Source organism: Macaca thibetana, chromosome 7 (genome assembly GCF_024542745.1).
Source record: "Macaca thibetana thibetana isolate TM-01 chromosome 7, ASM2454274v1, whole genome shotgun sequence".
Classification (NCBI taxonomy): domain Eukaryota; kingdom Metazoa; phylum Chordata; class Mammalia; order Primates; family Cercopithecidae; genus Macaca; species Macaca thibetana.
The window spans coordinates 50,137,393-50,149,733 of record NC_065584.1 but is presented as its reverse complement, the minus strand read 5'-3'; the positions used below and the strand labels follow the sequence as shown (position 1 = coordinate 50,149,733).

At 40.7% G+C, this 12,341-nt stretch overlaps 1 protein-coding gene across 2 annotated transcripts in view; it reads right to left on the bottom strand.

The window, feature by feature from the left end:
- SLC35F4 (solute carrier family 35 member F4) overlaps positions 1 to 12,341 on the bottom strand; it is a 286,724-nt gene that overhangs the window by 21,388 nt on the left and 252,995 nt on the right. The window contains exons 2-3 of one of the 2 annotated variants that reach the window (XM_050799728.1): positions 8,580 to 8,765; positions 3,790 to 4,087 (exon numbers count right to left, since the gene is read on the bottom strand). In XM_050799728.1, the coding sequence (XP_050655685.1) occupies positions 3,790 to 4,087; positions 8,580 to 8,765 (484 nt within the window). The remainder of the gene's footprint in view (positions 1 to 3,789; positions 4,088 to 8,579; positions 8,766 to 12,341) is intronic. The other variant, XM_050799729.1, reaches the window with a different exon arrangement.

The following is a 12,341-nucleotide window of genomic DNA, read 5'->3' as shown; positions in this document are numbered from 1 at the left end:
ATGACAAACCCACAGCTAATATCATACTGGGCAAAAGCTAGAAGCATTCCCTTTGAAAAAAAACAAAACAAAACCGGTGCAAGACAAGGATGCCCTCTCTCGCCACTCCTATTCAACAAAGCATTTGGAAGTTCTGGCCAGGGGATCAGGCAAGAGAGAAAAATAAAGGGTAACCAAATAGGAAAAGAGGAAGTCAAATTGTCTGTGTTTGCAGATGACATGATTTTGTATATTTAGAAAACCTTATCGTCTCAGCCCAAAATCTCCTTAAGCTGATAAGCAACTTCAGCAAAGTCTCAGGATACAAAATCAATGTGCAAATATCAGAAGCATTCCTATACACCAGTAACAGCCAGATCATGAGTGAACTCCTATTCACAATTATTCACAGAGAATAAAATACCTAAGAATCCAGCTTACAAGGGATGTGAAGGACCTCTTCAAGGAGAACTACAAACCCTTGCTCAAGGAAATGAGAGAACACAAACTGATGGGAAAACATTCCATACTCATTGATAGGAAGAATAATTCAATGCTCTTCCCATCAAGCTACCATTGACTTTCTTCACAGAATTGGGAAAAAAACTACTTTAAATTTCATATAGCACCAAAAAAGAGCCCACATAGCCAAGACAATCCTAAGCAAAAAGAACAAAGCTGGAGACATCATGCCACCTGACTTCAAACTAAACTATCCTACAAGGCTACAGTAACCAAAACAGCATGGTACTGATACCAAAACAGAGATATAGACCAATGGAACAGAACAGAGGCCTCAGAAATACCATCACACATCTGATCTTTGACAAGCCTGACAAAAACGAGCAATGGGGAAAGGATTCCCTATTTAATAAATGGTGTTGGGAAAACTGGCTAGCCATATGCAGAAAACTGAAACTGGACCCCTTCCTTATACTTTATATAAAAATTAACTCAAGGTGGATTAAAGACCTAAACATAAGACTTAAAACCATAAAAAACCTGAGAACAAAACCTGGGCAATACCATTCAGGACATAGGCATGGGTAAAGACTTCATGACTAGACCAGGCAGTGGCTCACGCCTGTAATCCCAGCACTTTTGGAGGCCAAGGCAGGTGGATCACGAGGTCAAGAGATCGGGCCCATCCTGGCTAACATGGTGAAACCACGTCTCTGCTAAAAATACAAAAAATTAGCTGGGCGTGGTGGTGGGTGCCGGTAGTCCCAGCTACTCAGGAGGATGGGCAGGAGCATGGTGTGAACCTGGGAGGTGGAGCTGTCAGTGAGCTGAGATCGCGCCACTACACTCCAGCCTGGGTGACAGAGTGAGGCTCCATCTCAGAAAAAGGAAAAAAAAAAAGACTTCATGACTAAAACACCAAAAGCAATGGCAACAAAAGCCAAAATTGACAAATGGGATCTAATTAAACTAAGGAGCTTCTGCACAGCAAAAGAAACTACCATCAGAGTGAACAGGCAACCTACAGAATGGGAAAAAGTTTTTGCAATCTATCCTTTTGACAAAGGGCTAATATCCAGAATCTATAAAGAACTTAAACATCAAAAACTGGGCAAAGGAGGTGAACAGGTACTTCTCAAAAGACATTTATGCAGCCAACAAGCTATGAAAAAAAGCTTATCTTCACTGGTCATTAGAGAAATACAGATCAAAACCACAGTGAGATCCCATCTCAGGCCAGTGAGAATGGTGATCATAAGTCAGGAAACAACAGATGCTGGGGAGGATGTGGAGAAATAGGAACACTTTTACACTGTTGGTGAGAGTGTAAATTAGTTCAACCATTGTGGAAGACAGTGTGACGATTCCTCAAGGATCTAGAACTAGAAATACCATTTGACCCAGCCATCCCATTACTGGGTATATACCCAAAGGATTATAAATCATTCTAAAAACACACATGCACACATGTTTATTGTGGCACTGTTCATAATAGCAAAGACTTGGAACCAACCCAAATGCCCATCAATGATAGACTGGATAAAGAAAATGTGGCACATATACACCATGGAATACTATGCAGCCATAAAAAGGGATGAGTTCATGTCCTTTGCAGGGCCATGGATGAAGCTGGAAACCGTTCTCAGCAAACTAACACAAGAACAGAAAACCAAACACTGCATGTTCTCACTCATTAGTGGGAGTTGAACAATGAGAACACATGGACACAGGGAGGGGAACATCCCACACTGGGGCCTGTTGGTGGAGGTGGGGGACTAGGGGAGGGATAGCACTGGGAGAAATACCTAACATAGATGATGGGTGCAGCAAACCACCATGCTACGTGTATACCTATGTAACAAAACTGTACGTTCTGCACATATATCCCAGAACTTAAAGTATAATAAAAACAGAAAAATCTGCCAAGTCACTGTAAAAGGTGATCACAAATTAAACACTCTTCAAGGCCAAATGAATAAAGAATAATTAGTACATGCACCTTCAAAAGAAAGAAAATGGTAGTTGAGGCCAGGCATGGTGACTCACGCCTGTAATCCCAGCTCTTTGGGAGGCCAAGGTGGTCCGATCACTTGAGACCAGGAGTTCCACAGCAGTCTGGCCAACATGGTGAAACCCACCTCTACTGAAAATACAAAAAAATTAGCTGGGCATGGTGGCACGCGCTTGTAACCCAAGCTACTCAAGAGGCTGAGGCAAGGGGCGAAGGTTATAGTGAACTGAGATCGCGCCACTGCACTCCAGCCTGGGTGACAGAGCAAGACTCTGTCTCAAAAACACAGAAAATAGAATTTGAAGATAGACCCTTCCAAGTTAAGTTTATAAGAAGAGTCTTATAATGTACCAACTGTAATAATTTCTTTTCATTTGGTATAGGGGTAAGAAAGATTTTGGCCCCTGGAAGACAAATTTATTCTGCTAAGGAATAAGTCCATGTGGAGGACTCTTCTTCCGTCTGCCGTCTACTGATGTCCCTATTTTTTTTTTTTTCCTGGGTGATTAGAGCAATTTTCCTGGAAGTCACTTCTCAGCATGAGGCTTTTCCCACTTCATGGAGCTGTCCACTAAGCAAAGGTACCTGGACCCAAATGCTGCTTTTGCCTCCCTTGAGTGCCATGCAGCGCTGGGTAACATCAGCCCTGTCAGCTTCCTGAGCTATCCAAGAGGGGGTTACAGAAGCCAGGTTTAGTACAGAACAACCACTGGAACCATAAGACTTTAAGCCCAACCACCACTGTTCATGGTTAGCAAGGAAACAGACAAAGCCCCCATGTGCATCTAGCCAGCAAAGAGTGGCATCTTTTCAAGTTTCTTAGTCCCAAACTCCCCATTGCATGAAATCAGGCTGTGTCATCTGCTAGGCATCTCAGTGTCAGGAATATTGAGCAAATGTTTGTGTAACAATCTTATTAATACCATTTTTTTTCTGAGCTTGATGCACTAGGATGTTCTTATAAAACACGACTTTCAGAAATAGATCTAGATTTAAATCTTGGTTTTATTATTTATAAGTGTATAACCTTGGATGAGTCATTCAACCTTTCTGAATTTGTTTCCTCTTGTCTTAGAATGGGGATAACACCACCTTAAAATGTAAATGTTACCACCAGTCATAAGACATGCAAAAGCACCAGTACAGTGCCTCCCATGTTATAGACACATATTTTTAAGGAAGGACTGATTCTGCTTCTAGTGCTCGTCACCAACCTTAGATCTTGCTTCTTCACATACCCCAAAAAAACTCAACTCATATTCCCAAGATATAAAAATGGGCATATTTTCATAAAACATTTCAATAATCTCTTATTGGCCAGTTAACATGAAACCTACCTGAATTTTTTCATTGGAGATTGCTTTTCTTGAGCAGTGGCTAGATGACCAGAATAATAGACTGGGAAAAACATAATGTTCCAGTTTGTTGAAAACCAAGTCATGAAAAATGGGCAATAGAAGTTCTTATAAGTAATTTTTACAATCTGTGTAGTTCCAACCCAAGACGATGATACTGACAAGATGATCAAGAGTCCCCAGATGCCCTTCAGAACCATGGACGTGCAGGACAGGCAGCGAGCCTTGATTCTGTTTTCTTGGCTGCTGTTCTCAGAATGAGTCTGTGTCCCATCGTCTGCTGGAAACAGGAAAGGAATACAAATGTGTGGAAAGCAGGTTATGAAACAGCAATCAAATATATCAGCTCCTTAAAAAAGATGGATGAAATCAAAGAGGCAGACAGTAGAATTACCAGTGATTTTCTTTTCTACCATCATTTGAGGAGACTGATAACTTCGGCTCACTTTTTCTCTGGACTCTCTGCTCTACCCAATACAGTAAGCATCTGAGTCCCCATCCAGTCCATGAGGTTGCTCGTGGACTTGATGGATGCTACGCTGTTTTCCAGTGTGCCCTTGCCTTGTAAGAGCAGTACACATCCCAGCCCCCAAAGACTGGTCTTGGCCCCATGCCCCGCTTTCTCCTATCAAATGTGAGAAGATGTGAGGCATAACACCTCCCATAAGAAGCCTTAGGAAGCATCCCAAGGTCCTACCAGCTCTCTTGTTCTTCCCCTCTGTCATTACAATGTAAAACACCAATAGAAACTGTTCTTTCTGTCTGTATGGGGAAATGAGCAGAATGCAGCCCAAGCTGCTCTGTATGCACCAACATGAAAAGGGAGTGAGAAACATGTTTCCATTTTCCTTTTTTTTTTTTTTAAGTTGTAGCAAATGGCCTGGTGTTGTGACTCATGCCTGTCATCTCAGCACTTTGGGAGGCCAAGGCGGGAGGATCACTTGAATTCAGGAGTTCGAGACCAGCTTGGGCAACAAAGCGAGACCTTGTCTATGCAAAAAAAAAAAAAAAAAAATTTGCAGGGGGGTGGGGCATACACCTTTAGTCCCAGCAACTCCAAAGGCTGAGGTGGGTGAATCCCTTGAGCCCAGGAGTTTGAGGCTGCAGTGAGCAATGATTGTACCACTGCACTCCAGCCTGGGTGACAGAGGGAGACCCGGTCTCTTAAAAAAAAAATGCAGCAGAGATGATTACTAAATTAAAAGTAATGTGTCCCAAGAATAGAGCAAGTCCTGACTACACAGTCATTTCCCACCTCATCACAAATGACTATTTAATATATTTCTGGGAACACAATAAATTCTGCTTTGTACATTTACTAAGAAAATGTAGCAGCAATTTTATAGCACCCTAAAATAGCCAAAACTCTAAAAGTGATAATCATGAAGGCTGTCTCCCTTCATGGAAAAAACAAGTTAACATAATGAATTCATGTACTAAACAGGAACAGAGGTCACTCGGAGTCCCTGAGCTGAGATCCCAGATGATAATTGTCTACGAGATTCTCTTGTGTCTCCAGGGACCCCACTTAAGCACGAGGCCTATGCTGAGGGTTAAAGTCGCGCAGCCCAGAGATTGCCAATGGCAGTGTGTGGGGCCCGCTCACTTTGTGTCTCCAGAGCCTGCTGGCTCTGCTGCTGAATGTGTTCCTACTGCTTAATGAGCCAGGTGTGGCTGCCCCACTGTGTTAAAAAACCTTTACCTAGTTAAGGCTTTCTGATATAATCACTGGGGGGAAGGGAGAAGAAAGTCTTGAAAGTGAATTCTCCACTGGGGAATATAAACCAAGTAACTATGAACACAGCAACCACTGCATGACTTATAAGCCTTATAAACAGTACTGAATTCTCAGAGCCTCGGCATCCAGAAGATGAAAACTGGCCATCTTTTATTCATTCATTCATTCAACAGAATCTTATGGAGACTCTACCAGGCGCTAGTTAGCTACTTGGATCCTAAGGGTTTGAATATGAAAGACTTGAGCCCACGGTCTAATGGAAAGCCAGAAACATACTCAACACAGTGTGATAAGAGCCAACTCGGACAGATACAAAGCCAGACAAGTACTGTTGAAGAGTCTGGGGGGGGTATGATCAGAAAAAACGTCCATGATGCAGTGACACTGAGATGAGTCTGGAAGTGTGAGTTATTCAGCTCCTTCAGCTGTTTACAGACAACACCATCTCTTGATAACAGGTCTGCAAATTTCCTCCATGACCATGTGGCTTATGCAGAGAGTAGAAAGAAAACCAGGATAAATAAGAGCATAGAATGAGAGAATCTTGTGTTGAGAGGCCAAGAAAGGAACACAAACCTGACTTACTAAGTAGGTATTGTCATTCCCACTTTACAGATGAAAAAGCTGAGACTTGTGTTAAGGGTTGTCCAAGGTTGAACCCAACCGAAACTTTATTCTGAGCACCGGCATGGCTAGGACTTCAGCCCTTAGCTTTCCATTCAAGCACAGCAAGTTTCAGACTAGTTTGGGAAAAAAGTTCTGTTTCCTGACAGGAATGGCGCTCCTGCATGAAATTTAAAAAGCGATACTTAAGAGAAAGGTGTACCCTACTACACTTCAGATCTCATGATTCCTAGGGACTGTCTTATAAAGGAGGAATAACTCTACAAAGATTCTGAGACAATATCTGCCTTTACTGTCACCTTATTTGAAGAATGCGTCTGCATCACCACTATACTATGGGTGTGCTTTTGATGACACCAGTAGTCACCTACATCTTTTCATAGTATTGACTCTAGGCTTCTTCTGTTAACTAGATTGACTGTTGCCAATTCTTTAATTTTACAAAGCACAGAAAGATTAGGTATCCAGAACTCTTATTTTCTGACCACTTTTAACATGATTTTCTATAGTCCTGCTTAGATTTTGTTATCATAAAATTGGTTTACCAGGATTCTATCCATTTCTGTGTACCTTTATCAAGTCATGCAAATTGACAGTGGAGGCCACTGGAATTTGGAAACATGAAATTAAATCCTAGCCCTGCCATTGTATGGCATTGAGTACATTTTAAAATTCCTTTCTTAGCTTCTTTATCTGTCAAACAGTGATAATAGCTATCTCATAGAATTTATTTTGAGATTAAGTCCCATAATATCCATGAAAGCATGGTGAGCTTCTCTTCAGATTATTCTTTTCTTCTTTTTGGTGCACTGGAATATCCCCAAGTGCTTCCAATAATCACAGAAAGAGTAACTTATGTTCCAGACGATCTTTAATGGTATGGTCTATTGAAATTTGTAATCTGTGTATGATAGATAGGGCATGTCTTTATTAACCAGTGTATTTAATTAACTGGAACATTTTGTTTTGCAAACAACTGGGATAATAGGAATATTGCAATTTATTAAAGCCAATTAAAACTTTCTGAAAATTTAAGATGCCATTATTTTTCTTTGTTTTAGTTTTAGCCTTGGGGTTCACATAGTGTCTGAGATATCATTTTAAAATACTGTTTTCGAAGAATGTATTTTCTCATAAAAAATACATTCTCAAATGAGTAGGACCCTTGAAGAAGCTTTCACATCTCTCTTCCTCTGTCTACCCTTCCCCCACCCCTAACTGAATCCTCTGAATTGTCTTTTTTTTTTTTAAGGCAGTTTTTCCAAATTTCTAGAGGTTACTTTTGTTGTTGTTGTTCTTTTTACTACCAACTTATTTTGGTGGTGTATTTTGTTGTTTTTGCTGCTGCTGTTACTATTTTTGAGGATGAAAGAGATTTTAGTATGCCAGCCAAGCTGAAGGAACAAATGGAGAGAACAGAGAGGAAACAAATGGAGAGGAGTAAATGGGCCAGAAGAGATGTAGGTGGGGCGATCATGGACACAGGTAGGGGGGCTAAAATTGGAAAGGTAGAAAGACACACATACCACAAGTCATCCCACAGCGATGGTAACTGGTAAAAGCACCGAGACACTGAAGTAGACAAATGCATTTGTAAGTGTACAACTGTTTGCTCTTTTCAGGAACGTGGAAGTATGGTCGGTCATACAATAAGAGGAAGTGAATATGAACAGGGGACTTGAGTCCATTCCCTGAGGAAGGCAATAAGATGTCCACTACCAATAAGTAACAGTACTGGCCAGCAGCCTAGTGGACCCAGCTGCATTTAAAAACTATAAATTTTGCTGGGAAACTCATGAGCATAGTTACAAGATTTATCTAGCAATTCCTGTCAGTAGCCCAGGAGTTGGTGAGTGGTCAGGTGGATGTGAGGAAAAGCTAAAGTCTCAACTGATCAGAATATGCTGATCAGGGAAGCCAGTGAAGTTTCCTGCAGAAAGTATAAAACTGGGAAAACTAAAAGGGCTCCAGGGACTAATAGTCCTGATGAGGACAAAAGCAGATTCTGTGATTTTGCTGGTGTTTTCAATCTTTTCAGGATGGGCACATTGTGCTGTTACTGAATCCCCAGGCTGAGATTAAAAGATGCAGGGTTTTGATATTTTGAAGATGAGAAAACTAACTACCTTGTAAACTTCACCAGGAGTCATTGTCTAACCATGTGTTAAGTTACTCAACTACAGGTTTTGGCATTCAGTTTCTCTGCCATACTGTAGAGTATAATAGAGTGCCACTAATAGATTGTATCTATATATTTTCCTTCTTCCTTATCCTTTGGCTTGATAAATCTTCCCCACATGTACTCATAAGAGTCCACCTAACATCTCTGCATTCTGTGACAATGGTGAGGTCTTTCTATTTAGAAGCTTACTAGGATGTACCATTATTTAAGAGGAGGTCACCCACATACCTGATCTGTTCTGTCTCTCAACTCTGTGTCCACAAACTCCTGAGGATCCTCGGTTCTGAAGTTCAAGAATAGGAGCAGAGGAATCTTCGGTGACAGATAGCGGGGACAGTTGTCTACTGATGCCACTGTGTGAACTGGGGCAGTTGGCTCCTGGTTTACATCGAGTGACTGATGATCTGGAGGTACCTGGGAAGACAGAGTACACCAGTTTGAGAACTGCCTGAAGAAAAAACTGGAAGTAGATTTTATGTATTTATTGATTGTTTGGAAACAGGGTCTCACTCTGTCGCCCAGGCTGGAGTGCAGTGGTGTGATCTCGGCTCACTGCAGCCTCTGCCTCCTGGGTTCAAGCAATTCTCCTACCTCAGCCTCCCAAGTAGCTCAAATTACAGCTGTGTATTTTTTTGTAGAGACAGGGTTTCACCATGTTGGCCAGGCTGGCGGAAGTAGATTTTAAAGGCCTGAGCAGTAAAATATATGGTTGCAACAATCACAGTCCTAATGAGCTTATTTCAAATTCTATAAAAGGGGCTCGTAAAAAGAAAATGCTATGGCAAGGTCTGTGCCTATAAGATAAAGACTCTTTTAGATAAATCTATTAGCTAGAAATGAACACTAGAAGATGATGTTTGGATTGGTACTTGTGTTCAGAATTAACACTTAACACAGTCAAATAGCTTAAGGCAAGGAAGGCACAGTGCTCTGTGATTTTCCACTCCACCCTTTTCTTTCTAAGGCTGTCAATTTCCTAACTGGTGAAACTGCCAACAGTGTTTCCAACAAACTGACTATACACTTTTCCATGGGATTGATCACTAAAATTTAATTTCATTGTGTCTTCTCAATCACCACTAGCCTCTATTTGGTGTTATAGATAAAAATCCTCCACAAGCCAACCCCCCTCCCAATTCTGATTAATGGTCCAAGAATCTCCAACCCCAGGTCAGCCTCATGGGTCTGCAGCCAGTATAGTCACACAGGGTGCTGTGTTCAGAGGGCCCATCCTGCCACTTCCCACCCCTCAGCCTCAATTTTCCTATCCAAATGATGCATCTATCAACATTAAGAGATTAACATTGATACATCACTATTAACCAAATTCCAAACTTCATTTGGATCTCACTAGTTTTATCACAAATGTCCTTTTTCTAGGACCCTATTTAGGGTACCACATTACATTTAATCGTCATGTTCCTTTATCCACCTATGGTCTGAGACAGTTGTTCAGTCTTGTTTATCATGACCTTGACAGTTCCAAAGAGACCTGTTGAAGTATTTTGTAGTCTCTCGATTTGAGTTTGCTAGATATTTTATCTCATGGTTATATTTGGCTCATGGATTTTTCAGGAAGAACACCACAGAGGTAAAGAATCCTTCTCATGTAGTATCAGTCATGACATACTACCAACATGACTTGTTATTGATGATGTTAACTGTGATTACCCGGCCAAGGTCGTGTTGGCCAGGTTTCTCCTCTGTCTTTTTTCCCCTTTCCATGCTCTGTTCTTCGGTAGCCAGTCACTAAGTCCAGCCCACACTCTGGGGTGGGGAAGAGGGGGTGCTAAGCCTCACTTTCTGGAGTGGGGGTGGTCTACATGTATTATTTGGATTTCTTCTGTAAAGATAATTTGTCCCTTTTCCTCCTTTATTTATTCACAATTTATTTGTATTAGTATAGACTCATGAATATTTACTTTATACTTTGGGTTATGATCAAACCTGCATTGTTTATTATTTCACTCAAATTATTCCAGCTTTGGCCACGGTGAGCTCTTTTAGATGGGCTTCTGAGTACCTTTGATTTGTCCCCATTCTTTTGTGGTTGAGCTCTTCCTTACTTTCTGGCACTGCAAGATGCCCTGGGCTTATCTTATAGTTTCCCTGCCCCGCTCCTGAAATTAATCATTTCCCCAAGGATTTCTATTTCTTCTATTTCTTTGGAATGATGGTTGCCAGAGTCTAGGATGGATAGTGGGTTGAGGGTGGAGGGAGTGGGGACAGTTAATGAGTATAAAAATATAGTTAGAATGAGTAAGATCTAGTATTTGAAAGCACAAAAGGGTGACTACAGTCAACAATAATTGATTGTGGATTGTAAAGTAACTTAGATTGTAATTGAAATGTTTGTAACACAAAGAAATGATAAATGCTTGCGGTGACAGACATTGTATGTCTGTATAAAAATATCTCATGTACCCCATAAATATATATACCTACTACACACCCATAAAAATAAAATGTACTATTTAACCTTGGATTTAGAAAATTATAAATTTATAGTTACTCAAAAAGTTAACAAACATTATATACTGACTGCTACACTTAAATTAATGCTATGTTACTATTGTTATTATAAGAGTGTCAAAAATACCTGAGGTTCTTATTTTACATATCCAGAATGTTTATTATACCTTGTACAACTATGTTCCTAACTGGACAATTCAAGTTCAATAAAAACAGACTGTATGAAATTCAGTGAACTCTCAATTATTAATGTTCTTCAAGAGTGGCTGATGCTCAGATACTCCAAGAGTCTTTTAAAATTTATCTTTTGAAATTTTTTATAAGGTATGCCTTCTCCTCTTTTCTCAGGGTAATACTGGGTTTCATTTTCCCAATATTCCATTCCCAATCTCTTGGCAATTATAGGTCAAAAGGAGAAAGTCTAGAAATAGGTCGGGTAGCAAGTTGGGATGGGAATGAGATAAAATATTGTGCATAGTTGCCTAAAAAGTTGGTAACTTGTGTGTAGCTAGCAAGTGTTGAATGTATAAGCCACACCAGTGATTTATCTTCCTTTCTCATTTTCACTAAAATATTATGTCTTGGCTTCCATACCTCCTGTTCCTTATGTGATATACTGCAGAGCCCATTGCTTGCTGCCAGCTGCCTCCCACTGGTCAGTTTGTGGAAGAGATCCAAGAATAGTTCATCACTGTCTTAATGCAAACTTTAAACTTCAGAGCCAGACCTGGAGGCCTGGCCCAAGTCCTGATACAATTATCTCTGATCCTTGAAGCAAAAACATTGTCCCATCCTCTATGGTCTTGTACCATTTAGTTAATCTAAAGGCAACCTTGACAAATATAAACATTCAGAACATCGCCTGGGATGTAGTCAAGTGTTATAAATAAATCATTTCTATTTTCTGTTTTGCATGCAACAATGAGTGCCTTAGTGGAACCAGAGATTGCAAATCCAGTTAGGAAACAGCGTTCTGACTTTACTAAGTATTGTGAATAAACTGTGTTAGGAGTAATGTGTGTGTGGTATCTCATTTGTCACACCAGATGGTCCCCTATCCTTCTTAAAGACATCTGCTCACCTGACCCATAGCAGTGGGACCATCTTGGGCCGTTTTTCTTATTTGGTCCAGAAGGAGAATATGATTTCTTTATATGCACTGGTCAGGATCTGCATGCTCCCAAATGCAATTTGATTCAACAAGTAATTACTAAGCACCTATTATGGGGCAGGTATTGTGTCAGGAGCAGAGATAGACAAATGAAGAATAGTTTGTACCTTCTTGGAACTCTCAGTTAAGCATGATGCAGACATGTAACCAATTAGCCACAGTTTGATGCAGCCAGGGGTGCAGGAAGAAAGGCAGTGAGGGATTCATTCAGAAGCCTGGAGCAGGAAGGCTGTATGGGAGGTTACATCAAAGGTGTCTGAAGGATGAATAGAACTTAATCAGGCAGAGTTTTAGGTTGGGGAATAGGCAATACAGTCACAGGAAACCGTAGAAGCATAAACAGAGGC